A 27,025-nucleotide genomic window follows, 5' to 3' on the forward strand; every position below is an offset into this window, starting at 1 on the left:
CGCCCAGCTAATTTTTGTGTTTTTAGTAGAGATGGATTTCACCATGTTGGTCAGGATGGTCTCAAACTCCTGACCTCAAGTGATCTTCCTGCCTCAGCCTCCCAAAGTGCTGGGGTAACAGGCATGAGCCACCACACCTGACCTGAATTATTTTATTGTTAGATTCAAGTTACACAATATTGGCAGAAATATCACAGAAGTGATGACGTGTTCTTCTCATTGTATCTTCTTTATGGCACATAATTTTGATTTGTCTCATTATGATGATAAGTTTGTATACTTGGTTGAGATGGTGTAAAATTGCTGTACAATTATGATTTCCCCCATTTCATTAATAAGTATTTTGTGGGGAGGTAGCCTGAAACCATGTAACTATTTTGCTCTTCTTTCAATTTATCCAACTTTCAATTTATGTATGTATGTATGTATTTAATCCATATGGACTGATGATTTTATATTCAGTAGTCTATGACTGTCAATATTTATTTTGATTCTCACATTGTCTCAGATTTGACCTGTGCAAGCCTCTTCTAATTTGCTTCTATGCTCTTTGGAAATGCATCCACAATTCTTTGAGAACTTTATCATTTTCTGCCTCAAGAAAATAAGCCAGGCTTATCTTGTACTTTCCTTGGTAGCCTTTGAATCAACTATTTCTTCCAGGAGTCCTGGTTCATTTTAGTGAGGAATGGTATTAGAAATTAAGATATGAGCACCAGGTGTACTTATTGCTATTGGGGTATCACCGTTCTAAAACCCCTCATGGCTAGGGAATAAGTGTATGTATGTATGTGTATGTGTGTGTGTGTGTGTGTATATGTATATATGTATATATGCATAAATATAGATATTGACCTCTATATTTATTTCTGTATTTATCTATACAAAATAAAATTATGTGTTTGTACCAATACTTCCAATTTCAATTTACCATCACAGGGTTCATACTAGTTTTCTCTCTTTCCATATTAGTAACTCTCTTCTCTGTCAATGAAAAACCTGATGAGAAATCCTATTATCCAATGAGCAGTCCTCATTATTCTTAATATATTAATATATTTGATATATTCAGGAGGAATACCAATCTCCTACTACTGCCACTCCCTCCCCCATGCAGATACCATCTTCACTCTGCCTATGCTCTAGTACTCCCTGCTGAACGGTCTTCTATGCAGAAATCCTTCTTACCTCTCTCAGGCTCAAGCTGCCCTTTATGCAGAGGAAGCTTTCCTCAGCCTACTTGGAATCCAAAACTTGTGTCAGGGTTTCCCTCTTCCCTTGCATGAATAACCTCCTGATGTTCATATTCAGGCTCATATACCCTTGCTAGGTAGACCTTCAGTTTAGATGCCTTCCTGGCCTCCTGTGCTGTACCACCCCTCCGTCCTCTCTCTGCTCTGGCTTTACCTCTCCCACACCAACGATGCTCTCTTCTTCCTATTTGTGCCCTAACAACTAATACTATATCACATTGTTCGTATTAAAATAAAATGATTTTTCAGTATATATGGAGGGTTCTTCACTTTATTTTTGAATATGTTGCTAGCCTAACCTTTTTATTCTTTGCATTTGTTTAACAGTATCGTTGGAATCAGTAAATGTTTTAGGATTTTCAGACACTTAAACATGAATAATCAATATAAATATAAACAAAGTACCACAGTTAACGTTTATGATCTTTTGCCAGATGTCACTGCTTTGGATGATATTTTTGAAAGAAAAATATCTTAAATACTTAAAGAACAGTTTTTACTTATGAATAGCATATTTTACATAGAAAAATGCAATGCAGTTTAATAGAGCAAGAAATGGCTACTTTATATAGATAATTAGTATTTGTGTTTGTTTAGTTTTTTTTTTTTTCTTTCTTTTTTGAGACAGAGTCTCACTCTGTTGTCCAAGCTGGAGTGCAGTGGTGTGATCATAGTTTACTTTAGCCTTGACCTCCCTGGCTTATGCCATCTTCCTACCTCAGCCTCCTGAGTAGCCAAGACCACAGGCATGTGCTACCACACACAGCTAATTTTTAAGTTTTTTGTAGAGATGGGGTATTGCCTTTTTGCCAAGGCTTGTCTTGAACTCCTGGGCTCTAGCAATCCTCCCATCTTGGCCTCCCAAAGTGCTGAATTTATGGGTGTGAGTCACTGTGCCTGACCTGTATTAGTTTTCCAAGACTGTGTAACAAAACACTATGAACTGCACATCTTAAAATAATAGAAATTTATTGTCTTACAGATTTAGAGGCTAATAATCTGAAATCAAGGTGTTTTAGGCCATGCTCTCTCTGAGAAACCTTTAGGGGAATCCTTTCTTGCCTCTTCCTAGCTTTTGGTGATTTGTTTACAATTATTGCCATTTGTTGGCTCGAATCTTCTTAACTCCAATCTGTGTTTCCTCATCAAAGGGTGGTCTCCCTGTGTGTCCACGTGTTCACATGGCTGTCTTTGTATGACATCAGTATTACTGGATTAGGGGCCTACTCCACTCCAGTATTACATCGTTGTAACAATTGCCCAAATAAGACCACATTTTGAGGTACTGAGGGTTAGAACTTCAACAGAATTTTTTTGGAGGGAACATAATTCAACCTTTAACAGTGTATAAGCAAAGGCTGTGTTTCTATTTTACTACAGGAAAGAATTAATCATCAGATTATACCTGACAGTAATCTCTTTATTGTCAATTTATATAACATATAGTATTATACAGTCACAGTTTCATACAGTGTCACTAGTTACAGGAATTAGTAATATACATCTTTTTGCACTAGACCATTTCTGGTTAAATTAGGAAAAAATATCACTTTGACCAACTGGTTTTCTGAGAAATATCTGTGAATAGCTTGCCTGCTTCTATACTCAGTTTGACTATCAGATTTTAGAAAAGTTTTCTGGTCTAGGTTTAAGGTAATTCAGCAAACTAAGAATCTGGAACCTTTTTTTCTGTTCAGAAAAAAAAAAATTATAATTGGTGCCATAAGGTTTTTAAGGGTCAATGTTACTTCACATCTTTTTTTTTTTTTTTTTTTTTTTTTTATATATGTATATATACTTTACGTTCTGGGTTACATGTGCAGAACGTGCAGTTTTGTTACATAGGTATACACATGCCATGGTGGTTTGCTGCACCTATCAACCCATCACCTACATTAGGTATTTTTCCTAATGTTATCCCTCCCCTAGCCTCCCACCCCCATAAGCCCTGGTGTGTGATGTTCCCCTCCCTGTGTCCATGTGTTCTTTGTTCAACTCCCACTTATGAGTGAGAACATGCGATGTTTGGTTTTCTAATCTTGTGATAGTTTGCTGAGAATAATGGTTTCCAGCTTCATCTGTGTCCCTGAAAAGCACATGAACTCATCCTTTTTTATGGCTGCATAGTATTCCATGGTGTACATGTGCCACATTTTCTTAATGTGGACATTTGGGTTGATGGACATTTGGGTTGGTTCCAAGTCTTTGCTATTGTGAATAGTGCCGCAATAAACATACATGTACATGTATCTTTATCATAGAATGATTTATAATCTTTTGGGTATATGCCCAGTAATGGGATTGCTGGGTCAAATGGTATTTCTAGTTCTAGATCCTTGAGGAATTGCCACACTGTCTTTCACAATGGTTGAACTCATTTACACTCCCACTAACAGTGTAAAAGCACTCCTATTCCTCTCCAGCATCTGTTGTTTCCTTACTTTTTAATGATCAGCATTCTAACTGGCATGAGATGGTATCTAGTTGTGGTTTTGATTTGCATTTCTCTAATGACCAGTGATGATGAGCATTTTTTCATATGTCTGTTGGCTGCATAAATGTCTTCTTTTGAGAAGTGTCTGTTCATATCCTTTGCCCGTTTTTTGATGGGGTTGTTTGCTTTTTTCTTGTAAATTTGTTTAAGTTATTTGTAGATTCTGGATATTAGCCCTTTGTCAGATGGATAGATTGCAAAAATTTTCTCCCATTCTGTAGGTTGCCTATTCACTCTGATGATAGTTTCTTTTGCTGCACAGAACCTGTTTAGTTTAATTAGATCTCACTTGTCAATTTTGGCTTTTGTTGCCATTGCTTTCAGTGTTTTAGATGTGAAGTCTTAGGCCATGCCTATGTCCTTAATGGTATTGCCCAGGTTTTCTTCTAGGATTTTTATAGTCCTAGGTCTTATGTTTAAGTCTTTGATCCATCTTGAGTTTATTTTTATATAAGGTGTAAGGAAGGGGCCTAATTTCAGTTTTCTGCATATGGCTAGCCAGTTTTCCCAACACCACTTATTAAATAAGGAATCTTTTCCCCGTTGCTTGTATGTGTCAGGTTTGTCAAAGATCAGATAGTCGTACATGTGTGGTGTTATTTCTGAGGCCTCCATTCTGTTCCATTGGTCTATATATCTGTTTTGGTACCAGTATCATGCTGTTTTGGTTACTGTATCCTTGTAGTAAAGTTTGAAGTCAGGTACTCTGATGCCACCAGCTTTGTTTTTCTTGCCCAGCATTGTCTTGGCTATGAGGGACCTTTATGGGTTCAATATGAACTTTAAAGTAGTTTCTTCCAATTCTGTCCAGAAAGTCAGTGGTAGCTTGATAGGGATAGCATGGAATCTATAAATTACTTTGGGCAGTATGGCTATTTTTGTGATATTGATTCTTCCTATCCATGAGCATGGAATGTTTCTCCATTTGTTTGTGTCCTCTCTTACTTCCTTGAGCAGTGGTTTGTAGTTCTCCTTGAAGAGGTCCTTCATATCCCTTTTAAGCTGGATACCTAGGTATTTTATTCTCTTAGTAGTAATTGTAAATGGGAGTTCCTCTCTTCCTATTTGAATACCCTTTATTGCTTTCTCTTGCCTGATTGCCTGGGCCACAACTTCCAATACTATGTTGAATAGGAGTGGTGAGAGAGGGCATCCTTATCATGTGCCAGTTTTCAAAGGGAATGCTTCCAGTTTTTGCCCATTCAGTATGATATCGGCTGTGGGTTTGTCATAAATAGCTCTTATTATGTTGAGATACATTCCATTGATACCCACTTTATTGAGAGCTTTTAGCATGAAATGCTGTTGATTTTTGCTGAGGGCCTTTTCTGTATCTATTCAGATAATCATGTGGTTTTTGTCGTTGGTTCCGTTTTTGTGATGGATTACGTTTATTGATTTGTGTATGTTGAACCAGCCTTCCATCCCAGAGATGAAGCCGACTTGATCATGGTGGATAAGCTTTTTGATATGCTGCTGGATTCGGTTTGCCAGTATTTAACTGAGGATTTTTGCATTGATGTTGATCAGGGATATTAGCCTACAATTCTCTTTTTTTTGTTGTGTCTCTGCCAGGCTTTGGTATCAGGATGATGTTGACCTCATAAAATGAATTAAGGAGGATTCCCTCTTTTTCTACTGATCAGAATAGTTTCAGAAGGAATGGTCCTAGCACCTCTTTGTACCTCTGGCAGAATTCGACTGAATCCATCTGGTCCTGGACTTTTTTTGGTTGGTAGGCTATTAATTATTGCCTCAATTTCAGAACCTGCTATTGGTCTATTCACAGTTTCAACTTCTTCCTGGTTTAGTCTTAGGAGGGTGTAGGTGTCCAGGAATTTATCCATTTCTTCTAGATTTTCTAGTTTATTTGCATAGAGGTGTTTATAGTATTCTCTGATGGTAGTTTGTATTTCTGTGGGATCAATGGTGATATCCACTTTATCATTTTTTATTGCATCTATTTGATTCCTCTCTCTTTTATTCTTTATTAGTCTTGCTATTGGGCTATCTCTTTTGTTGATCTTTTCAAAAAACCAGATCCTAGATTCACTGATTTTTCAAAGGATTTTTTGTGTCTCTATCTGCTTCAGTTCTGCTATGATTTTAGTTATTTCTTATCTTCTACTAGCTTTTGAATTTGTTTGCTCTTCCTTCTCTAGTTCTTTTAATTGTGATGTTAGGGTGTCAATTTTAGATCTTTCCTGCTTTCTCTTGTGGGCATTTAGTGCTATAAATTTCCCTCTACACTCTGCTTTAAATGTGTCCCAGAGATTCTGGTACATTGTGTCTTTGTTCTCATTGGCTTTGAAGAACATCTTTATTTCTGTCTTCATTTTGTTATTTACTCAGTAGTCATTCAGGAGCAGGTTGTTCAGTTTCCATGGAGTTGTGCAATTTTGAGTGAGTCTCTTAATCCTGACTTCTAATTTATTGCACTGTGGTCTGAGAGGCAGTTTGTTGTGATTTCTATTCTTATACATTTGCTGAGGAGTGTTTTACTTCCAATTATGTGGCTGGTTTTAGAATTAGTGTGATATGATGCTGAGAAGAATGTATATTCTGTTGATTTGGGGTGGAGAGTTCTGTAGATGTCTATTAGGTCTGCTTCATTCAGAGCTGAGTTCAAGTCCTGGATATCCTTGCTAATTTTCTGTCTTGTTGATCTGTCTAATATTGACAGTGGGGTGTTAAAGTTTCCCATTATTATTGTGCAGGAGTCCAAGTCTCTTTTTATGTCTCTAAGAACTTGCTTTATGAATCCAGGTGCTCCTGTATTGGGTGCATATATATTTAGGACAGTTAGCTCTTGTTGAATTGATCCCTTTACCAATATGTAATGGCCTTCTTTGTCTCTTTTGATCTTTGTTGGTTTCAAGTCTGTTTTATCAGAGACCAGGACTGCAACCCCTGCTTTTTTTTTGCTTTCCATTTGCCTGGTAGATCTTCCTCCATCTCTTTATTTTGAGCCTCTGTGTGTCTTTGCATGTGAGATGGGTCTCCTGAATACAGCACACCAATGGGTCTTGACTGTTTATCCAACTTGCCAGTCTGTGTCTTTTAATTGGGGCATTTAGCCCATTTACATTTAAGGTTAACATTGTTATATCTGAATTTGATCCTTTCATTATGATGCTAGCTGGTTATTTCACCCATTAATTGAGGCAGTTTCTTCATAGCGTTGATGATCTTTACAATTTGACATGTTTTTGCAGTGGTTGGTACCGGTTATTCCTATCCATGTTTAGTACTTCATACAGGAGCTCTTATACGGCAGGCCTGGTGGTGACAAAAATCTCTCAGCATCTGCTTGTCGGTAAAGGATTTTATTTCTCCTTCACTTATGAATCTTAGTTTGGCTGGATATGAAATTCTGGGTTGAAAATTCTTTAAGAATGTTGAATATTGGCCCCCACTCTCTTCTGGCTTGTAGGGTTTCTGCTGAGAGATCTGCTGTTAGTCTGATGGGCTTCCCTTTGTAGGTAACCTGACCTTTCTCTCTGGCTGCCCTTAACATTTTTCCTTCATTTCAAACTTGTTGAATCTGACAATTATGTTTCTTGGAGTTGCTCTTCTTGAGGAGTATCTTTGTGGTGTTCTCTGCATTTCTTGAATTTGAATGTTGGTCTGTCTTGCTAGATTGGGGAAGTTCTCCTGGATAATATCCTGAAGAGTGTTTTCTAACTTGGGCCATTCTCCCCATCACTTTCAGGTACACCAATCAAATGTAGATTTGGTCTTTGCACATAGTCCCGTATTTCTTGGAGGCTTTGTTTGTTTCTTTTCACTCTTTTTTCTCTAACTTGTCTTCTCTTTTTATTTCATTAATCTGATCTCCGTTCATTGATACCCTTTCTTCGCTTGATCGAATCAGCTATTGAAACTCGTGTATGCTTCATGAAGTTCTTGTACTGTGGTTTTCAGCTCCATCAGTACATTTAAGCTCTTCTCTACATGATTATTCAAGTTAGCCATTCGTCTAACCTTTTTTCGAGGTTTTTAGCTTCCTTTTGATGGGTTGGAACATGCTCCTTTAGCTCGGAGAAGTTTGTTATTACCGACCTTCTGAAGCCTACTTCTATCAACTTGTCAAACTCATTCTCCATCCAGTTTTGTTCCCTTGCTGGTGAGGAGTTGTGTTCCTTTGGAGGAGAAGGGGTGTTCCGGTTTTTGGAATGTTCAACTTTTCTGCTCTGGCTTCTCCCCATCTTCGTGGTTTTATCTGCCTTTGTTCTTTGGTGTTGGTGACCTATGGATGGGATTTTGGTGTGGATGTCCTTTTTGTTGATTTTGATGCCACTCCTTTCTGTTTGTTAGTTTTCTTTCTAACAGACAGGTCCCTCAGCTGCAGGTCTGTTGGAGTTTGCTGGAAGTCCACTCCAGACCCTGTTTGCCTGGATATCACTAGCAGAGGCTGCAGAACAACAAATACTGCTGCTTGATCCTTCCTCTGGAAGCTTTGTCCCAGAGGGACACCCGCCTGTATGAGGTGTCTGTTGGCCCCTACTGGGAGATGTCTCCCAGTTAGGCTATATGGGGACCCACTTGAGGAGGCAATCTGTCTGTTATTGGAGCTTGAATGCCGTGCTGGGAGAATCACTGTTCTCTTCAGAGCTGTCAGGCAGGGACGTTTAAGTCTGGAGAAGCTGTCTGCTGTCTTTTTTCAGATATGCCCTGACCCCAGAGGTGGAATCTAGAGAGGCAGTAGGCCTTGCTGAGCTGCAGTGGGCCCCACCCAGCTGGAGTTTCCCTGCTGCTTTGTTTACACTGTGAGCATAGAACCGCCTACTCAAGCCTCAGCAATGGCAGACGCCCCTCCGCCTGCCAAGTTCCCATGTCCCAAGCTGATCTCAGACTGCTGCGCTACCAAGGAGCAAGTCTCTGTGGGCGTGGGACCTGCTGAGTCAGGCATGGAAGGGGATCTCCTGGTCTGCCAGTTATGAAGACCATGGGAAAAGCGCAGTATTTGGGCAGGAGTGCTCCTCCAGGAACAGTCACTCACAGCTTTCCTTGGCTAGGAAAGAGAAATCCCCTGACCCCTTGTGCGTCCCAGGTGAGGTGATGCCCCACCCTGTTTTGGCTTGCCCTCCATGGGCTGCACCCACTGTCCAAGCAGTCCCAATGAGATCTACCAGACATCTCAGTTGGAAATGTAGAAATCACCTGTCTTCTGCATCAGTCTCACTGGAAACTGTAAACCAGAGCTGTTCCTATTTGGCTGTCTTGGAAGTGTGGTCCACTTACCATCCTTTAAACTAAGGAAAACTTTAGTTTTGGGAGAATCGGTCAGAATTGTAAATGTTTTTCTCATCATTGTATTTCTGTCCTTTGTGGAGGCTTTTTGTTAGACTTTACAGATCAGATTTAGTAACCTTTAGGAAAACTTAAGCAATATATTTAACTTTATACATGATTCATGGCTTTCATTATTTCTTATAATGTTTCTCAGTTATCATTTTTTTAACCAACTGAAAATATGTTTTAAAAGGCTCTTTTCTCATTTAATATAAGCACAAATATCTTAATTAAATACAGTATTTACTGAGTTCAGACTTGTGCTGGTTAAACTGAATGATTTGCTAAAACTTGTGAATGAACTAAATGCTCTCAGAAAATTTTCAGAAAGAAATTGTTTGCCTAAGTTCTTATTCTTTCTTTTTAAGAATATTGAATTCTAGAAAATGCATGTTTCTGATCATAAATGTTGACTAAAAATAAAGCTTAAATTTCTTATCTTAACACTATTTTCTTTCTATACAGTATCTATAACCATAGCACTTAATGTATTGCATTAAGAATATTTGTGTTTCCCACTATAAATGCTTAAAATGCTTTCCCCAACATTTGAAAAATTTATATTAAACATATTTTTCTAATTTTTGTCTGAGTTTTTTACATCTTTTTGAGTAATTTTTTTTTTTTTTTTTTTTTTTTATTATACTTTAAGTTCTAGGGTACATGTGCATAACGTGCAGGTTTGTTACATATGTATACTTATGCCATGTTGGTGTGCTGCACCCATCAACTCGTCAGCACCCATCAATTCATCATTTATATCATGTATAACTCCCCAATGCAATCCCTCCCTCCTCCCCCCTCCCCATGATAGACCCCAGTGTGTGATGTTCCCCTTCCCGAGTCCAAGTGATCTCATTGTTCAGTTCCCACCTATGAGTGAGAACATGCGGTGTTTGGTTTTCTCTTCTTGTGATAGTTTGCTAAGAATGATGGTTTCCAGCTGCATCCATGTCCCTACAAAGGACGCAAACTCATCCTTTTTTATGGCTGCATAGTATTCCATGGTGTATATGTGCCACATTTTCTTAATCCAGTCTGTCACAGATGGACATTTGGGTTGATTCCAAGTCTTTGCTATTGTGAATAGTGCCGCAATAAACATACGTGTGCATGTGTCTTTGTAGTAGACTAATTTATAATCCTTTGGGTATATACCCAGTAGTGGGATGGCTGGGTCATATGGTACATCTAGTTCTAGATCCTTGAGGAATTGCCATACTGTTTTCCATAATGGTTGAACTAGTTTACAATCCCACCAACAGTGTAAAAGTGTTCCTATTTCTCCACATCCTCTCCAACACCTGTTGTTTCCTGACTTCTTAATGATTGCCATTCTAACTGGTGTGAGATGGTATCTCATTGTGGTTTTGATTTGCATTTCTCTGATGGCCAGTGATGATGAGCATTTTTTCATGTGTCTGTTGGCTGTATGAATATCTTCTTTTGAGAAATGTCTGTTCATATCCTTTCCCCACTTTTTGATGGGGTTGTTTGTTTTTTTCTCGTATATTTGTTTGAGTTCTTTGTAGATTCTGGATATTAGCCCTTTGTCAGATGAGTAGGTTGCAAAAATTTTCTCCCATTCTGTAGGTTGCCTGTTCACTCTGATGGTAGTTTCTTTTGCTGTGCAAAAGCTCTTTAGTTTAATTAGATCCCATTTGTCAATTTTGGCTTTTGCTGCCGTTGCTTTTGGTGTTTTAGACATGAAGTCCTTGCCCATGCCTATGTCCTGAATGGTACTACCTAGATTTTCTTCTAGGGTTTTTATGGTATTAGGTCTAACATTTAAGTCTCTAATCCATCTTGAATTAATCTTCGTATAAGGGGTAAGGAAAGGATCCAGTTTCAGCTTTCTACTTATGGCTAGCCAATTTTCCCAGCACCATTTATTAAATAGGGAATCCTTTCCCCATTTCTTGTTTCTCTCAGGTTTGTCAAAGATCAGATGGCTGTAGATGTGCGGTATTATTTCTGAGGACTCTGTTCTGTTCCATTGGTCTATATCTCTGTTTTGGTACCAGTACCATGCTGTTTTGGTTACTGTAGCCTTGTAGTATAGTTTGAAGTCAGGTAGCGTGACGCCTCCAGCTTTGTCCTTTTGACTTAGGATTGTCTTGGCAATGCGGGCTCTTTTTTGGTTCCATATGAACTTTAAAGCAGTTTTTTCCAATTCTGTGAAGAAAGTCATTGGTAGCTTGATGGGGATGGCATTGAATCTATAAATAACCTTGGGGAGTATGGCCATTTTCACGATATTGATTCTTCCTATCCATGAGCATGGTATGTTCTTCCATTTGTTTGTGTCCTCTTTGATTTCACTGAGCAGTGGTTTGTAGTTCTCCTTGAAGAGGTCCTTTACATCCCTTTAAGCTGGATTCCTAGGTATTTTATTCTCTTTGAGGCAATTGTGAATGGAAGTTCATTCCTGATTTGGCTCTCTGCTTGTCTGTTGCTGGTGTATAAGAATGCTTGTGATTTTTGCACATTAATTTTGTATCCTGAGACTTTGCTGAAGTTGCTTATCAGCTTAAGGAGATTTTGGGCTGAGACGATGGGGTTTTCTAAATATACAATCATGTCATCTGCAAACAGGGACAATTTGACTTCTTCTTTTCCTAACTGGATACCCTTGATTTCTTTCTCTTGCCTGATTGCCCTAGCCAGAACTTCCAACACTATGTTGAATAGGAGTGGTGAGAGAGGGCATCCCTGTCTTGTGCCAGTTTTCAAAGGGAATTTTTCCAGTTTTTGCCCATTCAGTATGATATTAGCTGTGGGTTTGTCATAAATAGCTCTTATTATTTTGAGGTACGTTCCATCAATACCGAATTTATTGAGCGTTTTTAGCATGAAGGGCTGTTGAATTTTGTCAAAAGCCTTTTCTGCATCTATTGAGACAATCATGTGGTTCTTGTCTTTGGTTCTGTTTATATGCTGGATTACGTTTATTGATTTGCGAATGTTGAACCAGCCTTGCATCCCAGGGATGAAGCCCACTTGATCATGGTGGATAAGCTTTTTGATGTGCTGCTGAATCCGGTTTGCCAGTATTTTATTGAGGATTTTTGCATCAATGTTCATCAGGGATATTGGTCTAAAGTTCTCTTTTTTTGTTGTGTCTCTGACAGACTTTGGTATCAGGATGATGTTGGCCTCATAAAATGAGTTAGGGAGGATTCCCTCTTTTTCTATTGATTGGAATAGTTTCAGAAGGAATGGTACCAGCTCCTCCTTGTACCTCTGGTAGAATTCAGCTGTGAATCCATCTGGTCCTGGACTTTTTTTGGTGGGTAGGCTATTAATTGTTGCCTCAATTTCAGAGCCTGCTATTGGTCTATTCAGGGATTCAACTTCTTCCTGGTTTAGCCTTGGGAGAGTGTAAGTGTCCAGGAAATTATCCATTTCTTCTAGATTTTCTAGTTGATTTGCGTAGAGGCGTTTATAGTATTCTCTGATGGTAGTTTGTATTTCTGTGGGGTCAGTGGTGATATCCCCTTTATCATTTTTTATTGCATCTATTTGATTCCTCTCTCTTTTTTTCTTTATTAGCCTTGCTAGCGGTCTGTCAATTTTGTTGATCTTTTCAAAAACCAACTCCTGGATTCATTGATTTTTTGGAGGGTTTTTTGTGTCTCTATCTCCTTCAGTTCTGCTCTGATCTTAGTTATTTCTTGCCTTCTGCTAGCTTTTGAATGTGATTGCTCTTGCCTCTCTAGTTCTTTTAATTGTGATGTTAGAGTGTCAATTTTAGATCTTTCCTGCTTTCTCTTGTGGGCATTTAGTGCTATAAATTTCCCTCTACACACTGCTTTAAATGTGTCCCAGAGATTCTGGTATGTTGTATCTTTGTTCTCATTGGTTTCAAAGAACATCTTTATTTCCGCTTTCATTTCGTTATGTACCCAGTAGTCATTCAGGAGCAGGTTGTTCAGTTTCCATGTAGTTGAGCGGTTTTGATTGAGTTTCTTAGTCCTGAGTTCTAGTTTGATTGCACTGTGGTCTGAGAGACAGTTTGTTATAATTTCTGTTCTTTTACATTTGCTGAGGAGTACTTTACTTCCAATTATGTGGTCAATTTTGGAATAAGTGCGATGTGGTGCTGAGAAGAATGTATATTCTGTTGATTTGGGGTGGAGAGTTCTATAGATGTCTATTAGGTCCGCTTGGTGCAGAGATGAGTTCAATTCCTGGATATCCTTGTTAACTTTCTGTCTCGTTGATCTGTCTAATGTTGACAGCGGAGTGTTGAAGTCTCCCATTATTATTGTATGGGAGTCTAAGTCTCTTTGTAAGTCTCTAAGGACTTGCTTTATGAATCTGGGTGCTCCTGTATTGGGTGCATATATATTTAGGAGAGTTAGCTCTTCCTGTTGAATTGATCCCTTTACCATTATGTAATGGCCTTCTTTGTCTCTTTTGATCTTTGATGGTTTAAAGTCTGTTTTATCAGAGACTAGGATTGCAACCCCTGCTTTTTTTTGTTCTCCATTTGCTTGGTAGATCTTCCTCCATCCCTTTATTTTGAGCCTATGTATGTCTCTGCATGTGAGATGGGTCTCCTGAATACAGCAGACTGATGGGTCTTGACTCTTTATCCAGTTTGCCAGTCTGTGTCTTTTAATTGGAGCATTTAGTCCATTAACATTTAAGGTTAATATTGTTATGTGTGAACTTGATCCTGCCATTATGATATTAACTGGTTATTTTGCTCGTTAGTTGATGCAGTTTCTTCCTAGCCTCGATGGTCTTTACATTTTGCCAAGTTTTTGCGATGGCTGGTACCGGTTGTTCCTTTCCATGTTTAGGGCTTCCTTCAGGGTCTCTTGTAAGGCAGGCCTGGTGGTGACAAAATCTCTAAGCATTTGCTTCTCTGTAAAGGATTTTATTTCTCCTTCACTTATGAAACTTAGTTTGGCTGGATATGAAATTCTGGGTTTAAAATTCTTTTCTTTAAGAACGTTGAATATTGGCCCCCACTCTCTTCTGGCTTGTAGAGTTTCTGCCGAGAGATCTGCTGTTAGTCTGATGGGCTTCCCTTTGTGGGTGACCCGACCTTTCTCTCTGGCTGCCCTTAAGATTTTTTCCTTCATTTCAACTTTGGTGAATCTGGCAATTATGTGTCTTGGAGTTGCTCTTCTGGAGGAGTATCTTTGTGGCGTTCTCTGTATTTCCTGAATTTGAATGTTGGCCTGCCCTACTAGGTTGGGGAAGTTCTCCTGGATGATATCCTGAAGAGTGTTTTCCAACTTGGTTCCATTTTCCCCCTCACTTTCAGGCACCCCAATCAGACGTAGATTTGGTCTTTTTACGTAATCCCATACTTCTTGCAGGCTTTGCTCATTTCTTTTTCTTCTTTTTTCTTTTGGTTTCTCTTCTCGCTTCATTTCATTCATTTGATCTTCAATCGCTGATACTCTTTCTTCCAGTTGATCGAGTCGGTTACTGAAGCTTGTGCATTTGTCACGTATTTCTCGTGTCATGGTTTTCATCTCTGTCATTTCGTTTATGATCTTCTCTGCATTAATGAGTCTAGCTGTCAATTCTTCCACTCTTTTTTCAAGATTTTTAGTTTCTTTGCGCTGGGTACGTAATTCCTCCTTTAGCTCTGATAAGTTTGATGGACTGAAGCCTTCTTCTCTCCTCTCGTCCAAGTCATTCTCTGACCAGCTTTGATCCGTTGCTGGTGATGGGCTGCGCTCCTTTGCAGGGGGAGATGCGCTCTTATTTTTTGAATTTCCAGCTTTTCTGCCCTGCTTCTTCCCCATCTTTGTGGTTTTATCTGTCTCTGGTCTTTGATGGTGGTGACGAACTGATGGGGTTTTGGTATAGGTGTCCTTCCTGTTTGATAGTTTTCCTTCTGACAGTCAGAAGGACTCTCTGTTGGTCTGTTGGAGATTGCTTAAGGTCCACTCCAGACCCTGTTTGCCTGGGTATCAGCAGCAGAGGTTGCCGAAGATAGAATATTGCTGAACAGCGAGTGTACCTGTCTGATTCTTCCTTTGGAAGTGTCCTCTCAGGGGTGTACTCCACCCTGTGAGGTGTGGGGTGTCAGACTGCCCCTAGTGGGGGATTTCTCCCAGCTAGGCTACTCAGGGGTCAGGGACACACCTGAGCAGGCAGTCTGTCCGTTCTCAGATCTCAACCTCCGCGTTGGGAGATCCGCGGCTCTCCCCAAAGCTGTCAGACAGAGTCGTTCGCGTCTGCACCGGCTCCCGCTACTTCCCCTGTTGGTCTTCAGCTGTGCGCTGTCCCCAGAGGTGGAGACTACAGAGACAGGCAGGCTTCCTTGAGCTGCTGTGAGCTCCACCCAGTTCGAGCTTCCCAGCGGCTTTGTTTACCTACTTAAGCCTCAGCAATGGCGGGCGCCCCTCCCCCAGCCTCGCTGCTGCCTTGCGGATAGATCGCGGCAGACTGCTGTGTTAGCAGTGAGGGAGGCTTCGTGGGCGTGGGACCCTCCCGGCCAGGTGTGGGATATATTCTCCTGGAATGCCTGTATGCTTACAGCGCAGTATTGGGGTGGGAGTTACCCGATTTTCCAGGTGTTGTGTGTCTCAGTTCCCCTGGCTAGGAAAACGGATCCCCTTCCCCCTTGCGCTTCCAGGTGAGGCGATGCCTCGCCCTGCTTCAGCTCTCGCTGGTCAGGCTGCAGCAGCTGACCAGCACCGATTGTCCGGCACTCCCTAGTGAGATGACCCCAGTACCTCAGTTGAAAATGCAGAAATCACCGGTCTTCTGTGTCGCTCGCGCTGGGAGTTGGAGACTGGAGTTGTTCCTATTCGGCCATCTTGCTCCGCCCCTGAGTAATTTTTTTTAAATGATTTCAGACTGCCATATATAGAGTATCTGAAGTATATGACTCCTTTGATTTATTCTATGATTCATTTTAGTAAGTATTGTTATAAGTGCTAAAATACAGTAAGAATTACAGCTCTCATCCAGAAAAATTTATACTCTGATGTTATCTTTGGGTAAAAATAAAATAAGCAATTACAGCATAGTATTATCTAGAACTGCAAGGGATCTGAGATTCTACCCTACTTGCAAACTAACTAGTTGGCCTGCCATAGTTTCTTAGATGCCGACAGAAGGCACAAGATGCTTAAGTCAAAGAGAAATTCAAACATGCTGTTATCACTTCATTAAAAAAATACAAAATGGCTTTTTTTTTGCTTGTTTTTACTTCCCCCTCTACTTTTCTTCTGTTTCTCTGTAAAGCAATATTTTTTTGGAAGGATTATCTGTAACTGATGTATCTAATTAGGCTTATTTTCTCTCCAAACCCATTCCAAACAAATCTTCGCCTCACCAGTCCACTGGAAGGATTATCCGTAATTGGTGTATCTTAATTATGCTCATTTTCTCAAAGCCACCCATGATTTCCATATTGCTAAATCCAGTGGTTAATGGCAGCGCTCATCATGCTTGACCTAGCAGCAAATTTGACTCAGATGAACACACTCATTTCCCATTTTCTTCTTTTGCCTTCCATAAGAGTACTCTTTTCTTTCTACCTTCCTGTTTATTATTATTTTTAGACTTTTTTAAAGTAACGAGAAATAATATACAGTACAGAAAACTGTACAAAATAAAAATGTAGTGCTACATTGATTTATCACGAAGTGAACATTCATGTAACAACCACTCACGTAAAGAAATAGTTATCACCAATACCTCAAAAATTCCCCTCCTTCTCCTTGCCATGCGTTATTTTCTACCTGTCTCCAAAAGGAAACCACTTTTAGTAATCATTTCCTTTCCTTTATAATTTAGTTTGACCTGATCTATTAAAAACTGTATATATAAAGGAATTATTCAATGCATATTTTTTGTGCCTGACTTCTTTGAATCAACATTATATTTGTGAGATTTAACCATGTTGTTTCAGGTAGCTTTAGCTCATTTATTTTCACTGCTATATATATGAATATGCCATTATTTATCTATTTCATTATCCATTTATCCATTTATTATTCATTTATCCATTTCAACTCAACTTTTGAGTTGCTGACAGCTTTGCAATAAAAAATAATACTGCTAAGCAACCTTGTACCCATCTCTTAATGTAATTGTACATATGTTTTTATTTGGTATATAGTTAGGAGTGGAATTTCTGGGTCATGGCGTATGCATATATTCAACTTTGGTAGATAATGTCAAAATGTTTTTCAAAATGATTTATCAATTTATCCTCCCATCAGTGTATGAGAACTCCAATTTGTCTTCCCCAAACCAGATATTACTGGTTTTAAAATTTTAGCCATAGCATTTTGATAAACAGTGGTTTTAATTTGCATTTTCCTATTAATGAGGTTGAGCATCCTTTCATATGTATATTGACCATTTGAATATCTTCTTTTGTGAAAATATTGCTTGGGATTCTTACTCATTTTTCTATTGAGTTTATCTGCTTTTGTGATTTGTAGAGCTTCTTTTCACATATTAGATATAAGCCCTTTTTTGGTTATGTGTGTTGCAAATATTTCTTCCCACTTTGTAGTTTAATTTGCACTGAGTATTGTGGGATAGATGCTGTTGCTATGCTACCCACATTGCCTTGGTATTAACTTTTGTGCAGGAAGACTTCTTGCTTGAAGCAGCTGAGACTCTGCTTTCTGAAGACATTCTCTGGCCATAAGAGAGGCTGGAGAGTATTAGGGAATTGATGCCCTGGCAGCAGCTCTTAACCAACACTGAATAGGAGTTGATGAATAAATACCCCATTTTCCTTACCTCTGGAGATAGCTTCTGAAACTTACTCTATGCCATCTCTCAGATGTCTCCATCTGAGAGATGGAGACAAATTGGTAACCTGTGTTGGTATTCTTTCCTTCTCTGTCTTCCTTCCCCACTCCCTTGCCTGTTTTTGCTGGAATTATTTTTTAAAATAAATTATTTGCTCTCAAATTCTAGTTTCTCAGAGTTGACTTTTGGAGAACCTATCTTGACTTAGTAATATCTTTTGATAAATAGAAATTTGTAATTTAAATGGATCTAGTTTATCAATTTTTTTCCCTTCATAGTTAGTGTTTGCTATGTCCTGCATAAGAAGTCTTTACCTACTCTAATATCTTGATTGTACCCATGGAATTTTGATCTATGAAGGTGATTGAATGATAACATGGAGATACTAATGCCATTGTTTATGACTTAAAGTTCCCAAGAGGAGAGGGCATGTCAGGCAGGACCACCTGGGGATGTACTAGGGTTGGTCGAGAGGCAGAAGGAGCAAGGAGAAACATGGGCAAAACCCCTTATTACTACAGTACCAGGAAGTTGCTAGGTAGGGAAGTCGCCTATTGGGCAGGAAGTAAAACACAGATGTTGAAGTTTGCGATTGGGGTTTCGTAATATGATTTTCACATGCCCACAAAAGCCAGACTGCAAGGGAGATGTAAACAACTTTAGCTATTAGTTTCATCATGTGATTAATGGATGCCAAATCATCAATTACAAAATCTATAAAAGTTAATTAGAACACTCAAGGCCATGAAGATATTCTTCTTTATTAATTTCAGATATTTTATTGTTTTACCTTTTATGCTTAGTTCTACAATCCATCTGGAATTAATTTTTGTGTGTAGGTTGAGGGAAGGGCCGTGTTTCTTTTTTTCCCATATTAATTCATAATTCTACTGGTACTGTTTATGGAAAAGACTCTCCTTTCCCCACTGTTCTGCAGTCAACCTTTGCCATAAATCGAGTGCCCATATATATGCTTAGCTCTGTTTCTAGACTCATTATTCTGTTCCATTGGACTCTCTGTTTTTATGTCAATACCATCATTTCTTAATTACTGTAATTTTATTAGAAGTTGACATTCATTACAGTTAGTCTTTCCTCCTTATTCTTCTTCAATGGTGTGTTAGCTATTTTTGGAATTATCCCCCTGGCCTTTTTTGAGACAGGGTTTCACTTCGTCACCCAGGCTGGAGTGCAGTGGTGTGATCACTGCTTACTGCAGGCTCAACCACCTGGGCTCAGGTGGTCCTCCCACCTCACCCTTTGTGTAGCTGGACCACAGGCATGTGCCACCACACCCAGCTAATTTCTAAATTTCTCTTTTTGTAGAGGCAGAGTTTTGCCTTGTTGCCCAGGCTGGTCTCAAACTCTTGAACTCAAGTGATCCTCCTACCTCAGACTCCCAAAATGCTGGAATTACAGACATGAGCCATTACTCCTAGCATGAATTATTCTCCTTTAGTGATAGTGATGATAGTTGTTTTCTGTTTAGCGAATTTTATTTATTTTTAATCTTCCAGTTAGTTTCAGAGAGACTATAAGAGAATATGACATAACCCACTTGGGGCTAGCAACATTTATTATGGCATTTTTTCTAAATTGATACATATGGTCACAGAACAGTCCTGGTATTGTGCAGTGGGGCTATAGACCAGGGTACCTCAAAAAGAAACATCTGGCTAGGCGTGGTGGCTCATGCCTGTAATCCCAGAACTTTGGGAGGCCAAGATGGGTGGATCACCTGAGGTCAGGAGTTCGAGACCAGCCTAGCCAACATGGTGAAACCCCGTCTCTATTAAAAAAAAGAAAGAAAGAAAAAAGAAACATCTTCATATCAAGTACATTATGTCATAATTGTAGTATCCTAAAACTCTACTTCATCTGTCAGTATTAGTAAGTTAGTCCAGGCACAGGATCATTCCTCATTCCTCCAGGTTTGGTAACACTGCTCAACTCTAGAGTGCAATTTAATTTATATAAAATTTATTAATAAAATTTGGAATGTCGATGTAGCTTTATTTTGGCAAACTATAATTCCTAGCGGAATTATGAAAATAGTTTTACTTGAATAAACAGGAGCCAATGAGGGAAATCCATGTTGTTCTATAACTATCTGGGAGGTTTGGATTCAGCCTTTTAAAATATCATCTATCTACAAATACTCTTTGTGCCTTTTTCAGTTAATATTACTCTCTTGGTGCTGCTCAAGATTGGACTGCATCTCCTTTTGCTATTCAGTTTAAATTGAACCCAATAAATTGAAATAGAAATGAAAATTGGATACAATGAGATGAACTCTTCTCATTTTCAGACTTTTGGGAAAATAGTGCACTAGGTTAATTATGGTGGGTCAATAATTTTTTATCATTCTTTAGGCTTGCATTGTGGCTAGGCTGACATATAAAAATATATGGAATATGCAAAGAGTAAGAATGTTCAAGAGGAAAACCCATTATTCTATTAAATACTTATGGTGTCCATCCAAATTTGGGTTTTTATCTTAACAGGTCAATGCTGCTGAATCAAAGATAACAAATTTAATATACTTGAAACATACCTTGGAACTTGTGGATCCTTTAAAGGTAATTTATATGTGTGTTTATCATACAAAACATGTCCAGCATTATTTTTTAACTTTTTGTTCAGAAAAAATTTCAAACTCAGGGAAAATTGCAAGAATAACATGGCGAATTCCCCATACTTTTTCTCCTTGTACATACTTTACACACACATACACATTAGCCTTATTACACTTACTGAACCATTTGAGAATAAACTGAAGTACCTAAGTACTAAAGTAGTAAGTACTTAGGAGACTAAAGTCTCCTAAAAAAAGATATTCTCTTATATAATCATAATATTATTATCAAATTCAGAATATTAATATGATGCAATACTATTTTATAGTATGTATACTATATTCAAATTTTTAAAATTGTTCTAATAATGTTCTTTATAGCATTTTTTCCTGATATAGGGTCCAATTCAGGATCATATCTTATATTTAATGCCATGTTTTTTAAAACTCTCTTGAAGTGGAAAACTTTCTCAGCCTTTGTTCATGATACTGACATTTTGAAGCATAAGGGTCAATTTTTTAAATAGAATTTCATTTCCTCAATTTATGTGATTGCTTTCTCCTGATTAAATTCATCTATGCATATTTGGCGTTAATACCCTATGATGTATCCTTTTTAGTACATCACATCAAGAGGCACATAATGCCATTTCCTCATTCTTGGTGATATTAACTGATCAATTTCTTCACCATAAATTCAGATTTTCTTTTGTGATTAATAAGTTCTTAATCTATGAAGAGTTATATTGAGAATGTGTAAATAACCCCATCCTCATCAAACTTCCACTAATTGATTGTAGAATAAACTGATGACTCTTACCTGAAGTAATTATTACCCTGATGGTTACAAGATGATTATTTTCTCATTAACTTTTAAATACTACACTGTGTAAAACTTGTTTTTATTAAAGTGATAAAGGGAACTGATTTTGAAAGAGAAATAATGAAAAATATGGAATAATTTTATTTTAGAAATTATTCTAATAAATATTAATACAGTTTGGCTCTGTCTCCACCCAAATCTCACCTTAAATTGTAAGAATCCCCACATTTCAAGGGCAGGGCCTGGTGGAGATGATTGAATCGTGGGGGTGGTTTCTCCCATACTGTTCTTTTGGTAGTGAATAAGTCTCACAAGTTCTGATGATTTTATAAAGCAGAGTTGCCCTGCACATGTTCTTGCCTACTGCCAGGTAAGATGTAACTTTGCTCCTCATTTGCTTTCTGCCATGATTGTGAGGCCTCCCCAGCCATGTGGAACTGTGAGTCAATTAAACCTTTTTCCTTTATAAATTACCCAGTCATGTGTATGTCTTTATTAGCAGCTGAGAACAGACTGATATAGTAAATTTTGCCAGTAGAGTGGGGTGCTGCTGTAAAGGTACCTGAAAATATGAAAGTAACTTTGGAATTGGGTAACAGGCAGAGACTGGAACAGTTTGGAGGGCTCAGAGGACAGAAAGTTGTAGGAAAGTTTGAAACTTCCTAGAGACTTGTTGAATGGCTTTGACCAAAATGCTGATAGTGAGAGGGACAACAAGGTCCAGGCTGAGGTGGTCTCAGATGGAGATGAGGAACTTTTTGGGAACTGGAATAAAGGTCACTCTTGCTATGCAAAGAGACTGGAAGCATTTTCCCCTGCCCTGGAGACTTGAGAGAGAGGGTATCTGGGGAGAAGAAATTCCTAAGCAGTGAAGCATTCAGGAGGAAGCAGTGCTTAAAAGTTTGGAAAATTTGCAGCCTGAGGATACAACAGAAAAGAAAATCCCATTTTCTGGGGAGAAGTTCAAACCAGCTGAAGAAATTCGCATAAGTAACAAGGAGGCAAAAGTTAATAATCACCAAGACAATGGGGAAAATGTCTCTAGGTCATGTCAGAGACCTTTGTGGCAGCCCCTTCCATTACAGGTCCAGAGGCCTAGGAAGAAAAAATGGTTTTCTGGGCCCCCTTGCTCTGTGCAGCCTAGGGACTTGGTGCTCTGCATCCCAGTTGCTCCAGCTATGGCTAAAAGTGGCCAACATACAGCGTGGGCCATGGCTTCAGAGATGCAAGCCTCAAGCCTTGGCAGCCTCCATGTGGTGTTGAGCCTGCAGGTGTACAGAAGTCAAGAATTGAGGTTTGGGAACCTCCACCTAGATTTCAGAGGATGTATGGAAACGCCTAGATGTCCAGGCAGAAGTTTGCCTCAGGGACGGGACCCTCATGGAGAGCCTCTGTCAGGACAGCACAGAAGGAAAATGTGGGGCAAAAGTCCACACACAGAGTCCCTACTTGGGCATTGCCTAGTGGATCTGTGAGAAGAGGGCCACTGTCCTCCAGACTCCAAAAGGGTAGATCCACTGACAGATTGCACCATGCACCTGGAAAAGCCACAGACACTCAACACCAGCCTTAAAAGCAACTGTAGGGTTCACGGGGCTGTACCCTGCAAAGGCACAAGGGCTGAGCTGCTCAAGGCTGTGGGAGTCCACTTCTTGCATCAGTGTGACTTGTTTGTGAGATATGGAGTCAAAGGAGATCATTTTGGAGCTTTAAGGTTTGACTGTCCCACTGGGTTTTGGACTTGTATGGGGCCTGTAGTCCCTTCATTTTGGCCTTTTTCTCCTATTTGGAATGGGTGTATTTATGCAATGCCTGTACGCCAGTTGTATCTAGGAAGTAACTAGCTTGCTTTTCAGTTTTACAGGCTCATAGGCAGAAGTGACTTGCCTTGTCTCAGATGAGACTTTGGACTGTAGACTTTTGAGTTAATGCCAAAATGAGTTAAGACTTTGGGAGACTCTTTGGAAGGAATGATTGGTTTTGAAATGTGAAGACATGAGATTTGGCAGGGGCCAGGGGCAGAATGATATGATTTGGCTGTGTCCCCACCCAAATTTCGCCTTGAGTTGTAATAATCCCCACATGTCAAGGGCAGGGCCAGGTGGAGATCATTGAATCATAGGGCAGTTTCCCCCACCCTGTTCTCCTGGTAGTGAATAAGTCTCATATGATCTGATGGTTGTTTAAATGGGGAGCTCCCCTGCACATGTTCTTCTTGCCTGCTGCCATGTAAGACATGACTTTGCTCCACATTCACCTTCTGCCATGACTGTAAGGCCTCCCCAGTCATGTGGTATTGTGAGTCAATTAAACCTTTTTCCTTTATAAATTACCCAGTCTTGGATATGTCTTTCTTAGCAGCATGAGAATGGACTAATACAAATATATATAGTTAATGTGGCAAAAGACTTCAAAAATGTTATCACCTTTCTTGTAATGAAATAAATGGAATAAATCACCAGAAAAATATTGAGAGATTTCATGAAACACAAATGTTAAACTTTGTTATGTCAAAAGCAAAGTAAAAGGCAAAGATAGGAAAAATTTATAACAAATGACAGTGTATTCGTCTGTTTTCATACTGCTATAAAGAACTACCCAAGACTGGGCGATTCATAAAGGAAAGAGATTTAATTGACTCACAGTTCAGTATGGCTGGGTAAGCTTCAGAAAAGGTACAATCACGGCAAAAGGAGAAGGGGAAACAAGGAAACTTTGTTACAAGGCAGCAAGAAAGAGAGGGAATGCAGGAGGAACTACCCTACATTTATAAAACAATCAGATCTTGTGAGAACTCACTCACCATCATGAGAATAGCATGAGGGAAACTGCCCACATGATTCAATTACCTACACCTGGTCTCTCCCTGGAAAAGTGGGGATTGTGGGAATTATAGGAATTATAATTTATGATGAGATTTGGGTGGGGAGACAAAGCCTAACCATATCAGACAGACAAAATACTGATTTCTGTCATCATAAAACTCATGTAATTTCATAGGAAAATATTGAAAAGCCAATGGAAATATGGAAAATGACCCAAAGAAGGAAATCAAAGTGATTCATAAATAGTACCAAAAATGTTAACCTCATTATTAATCAAAGCAATACCAATTAAAACCATTGTTCTTATCTGTCAAAGAAGCAGACATTTTCATTTATCTTAATGGATGTAACTCATTTCTAATTAGAGATCTATGAGATAGACAATTTATTAAACAGCTGATAAAAATTCCAATTTTACGTACTTTACAGGAAATTGTACTGGAAATGTTTATGACATATATCTTTTGATCCTGTAATACTACTTCTAGAGATTTGTCTAAAAGAACTTTTCAGAAATGTTGGCCACTATTTATGTCCAACAGTGGTCATTACAGTATTATTTATTTATGTCAGTGAGAAATTGTAGTAGAGTAGAACTGCAATAATTACAGGAAGAGACTATTTTCTTTCCATAGACTAGAATATTATGAATTATTAAACATTTTTGCCTTGAAAAGTTTTTTATATGCATGCTATAGTGTAAGTTGAGCATCCCTAACCCAAAAGTTAAAATTTTTAAATGCTCCAGATTCAGAAACATTTTGAGTAACAATGTGATGTCACAAGTGGAAAATTTTACATCTTCATCTTACATAATGGGTTGCAGGCAAAATGCAGGTACTTAACACAGTTTATTCAGCATCCTCAAGGGAAAAAAGACCCTCCCAGTTCCTTTCATCTGTAATATATCTTTTCTGTGCACTCCCAGATTATTCTATGCAAACATGCCCACAAAGGGTAATACAGTGACACAGTGGCAGGTCAGATGTGCCAATGGCAAGTTTCCATGATGTCCCACATAGGGCCAAGACTGATGTGCATTACTGTTTTTTGCTTATTGCCTGCTTGCTCTAGTGGTTAAGATAACAAAAACATAAAACAAAACAAAGAAAATGTCATAAAGGCCTGCAGTAACAGTGATAAGAAAAAGAGGAATCACTTAAACGTTTATATATAACACAGAAAGTCAAGCTGTTGGAGAAACTGGATAATGGTATAAGTGTGAAAGGTCGTAAAGAAGTGTGTGCTGTTAGAATGACTGCCAGATATGACCTAAAGAAACAAATGGATAAACTGAATTCTATGCTGAAAGTGATGAATAGAAGCTAATGAAAAGTAGAAAAACACTGCATAACATTTTAAAAAAAAAGAAAGAATGGGTCCATCTGCCTCGCAGTGAACACATGTCACTTAATGGTATACTGATCATGAAACAAGTGAAGATGTATCACAATGAAATGAAAATTGAAAGGAACTGTCAATATTTAACAGGCTGGTTGCAGAAATTTAAGAAGAAAATGACATTAAATTTTTTAAGATTTATAGTAATTGAGCATCTGCTGATCATGAAGCGTTGGAGAAATTCATTGATGAGTTTGCCAAGGTCATTGCTGATGAAAATCTGATGCCAGAACAAATTGATAATGCTGATTAAACATCATTGTTTTGGCATTATTGCCTCAGAAAGACACTGACTACAGGTAATGAAGCAGCCCCTGTGGGAATTAAGGATACCAAGGACAGAAAACAACTATTCTGGGCTGTGCTAGTGCAGCAGGCGCACGTAAGTGTAAATGTGCTGTCATAGATAAAACCTTGTGTCCTCAGTTTTCAAGGAGTGAATTTCTTACCCGATCATTATTACGCTAACAAAGAGGCCTGAATCACCAGGGACATTTTTTTTTTTTTTTTTCCAATTGGTCTCACAAACATTTTACATCAGCAGCTCATGCTCACTGCAGGGAATCCGGATTGGATGATGATTGAAATATCCTGTTATTCCTTGACAACTCTTCTGTTAATCCTCCAGCTTCAATTTTCATCAAAAATAATGTTTATGCCATATAGTTTCCCCTAAATGTGACTTCATTAATTCAGCCATGTGACTGTGATGAGAGTATCCTTAGATCAATGAAGAGTAAATATAAAAACACTTTTAAAAATATTTTTAATTTTTATTTTAGTTTTGGGGGTACATGTGCATGTTTGTTATGTGGGTAAACTTGTGTCTTGGGGGTTCGTTGTACAGATTATTTCATCACCAAGGTACTAAGCCTAGTACCCAATAGTTACTTTTTCTGCTCCTCTTCCTCCTCTCACCCTTCACCCTCAAGCAAACGCCATTATCTGTTGTTCCTATCTTTGTGTCCATGAGTTCTCATCATTTAATGCCCACTTTTAAGTGAAAACATGCAGTATTTGATTTTCCGTTCATGTGTTAATTAGCTAAGGATAATGGCCTCCAACTCCATCCATGTCCCTGCAAAAGACATGTGTTTTTTTTTTTATATATATATATAGCTGCATAGTATTCCATGATGTATATACACCACATTTTCTTTATCCAATCTGTCACTCACGGGTATTTGGTTGATTCCATGTCTTTGCTATATTGTAAACAGTGCTGCAGTGAACATTCATGTGCATTTGTCTTTATGGTAAAACGATTTATATTCCTCTGCATATATACCCAGTAATGGGATTGCTGGGTCGAATGGTATCTCTGTTTTCAGTTCTTTGAGGAATTTCCACACTGCTTTCCACAATGGTTGAGCTAATTTACATTCATATACCAACAGTGTATAAATGTTCTTCTTTCTCTACAAGCTCACCAGTATCTGTTGTTTTTTGACTTTTTAGTAAGAGCCATTCTGACTGGCGTGATATGGTATCTCATTGTGGCTTTGATTCACATTTCTCTAATGATCAGTGATACTGAGCTTTATTTTCATATGTTTGTTGTCCACGTATATGTCTTTAGAAAAGTGTCTGTTCATGTCCTTTGCTTACTTTTTA

General features: G+C 38.6%; 1 protein-coding gene across 1 annotated transcript in view; it reads left to right on the top strand.

The window, feature by feature from the left end:
• The window catches only part of MSH4 (mutS homolog 4), a 126,974-nt gene that overhangs the window by 56,160 nt on the left and 43,789 nt on the right, over positions 1 to 27,025 (top strand). Inside the window, exon 9 of the mRNA XM_010368601.2 lies at positions 20,292 to 20,366. Coding sequence (XP_010366903.1) covers positions 20,292 to 20,366 — 75 coding nt within the window. The remainder of the gene's footprint in view (positions 1 to 20,291; positions 20,367 to 27,025) is intronic.

This window comes from Rhinopithecus roxellana, chromosome 12 (assembly GCF_007565055.1).
Source record: "Rhinopithecus roxellana isolate Shanxi Qingling chromosome 12, ASM756505v1, whole genome shotgun sequence".
NCBI lineage: Eukaryota > Metazoa > Chordata > Mammalia > Primates > Cercopithecidae > Rhinopithecus > Rhinopithecus roxellana.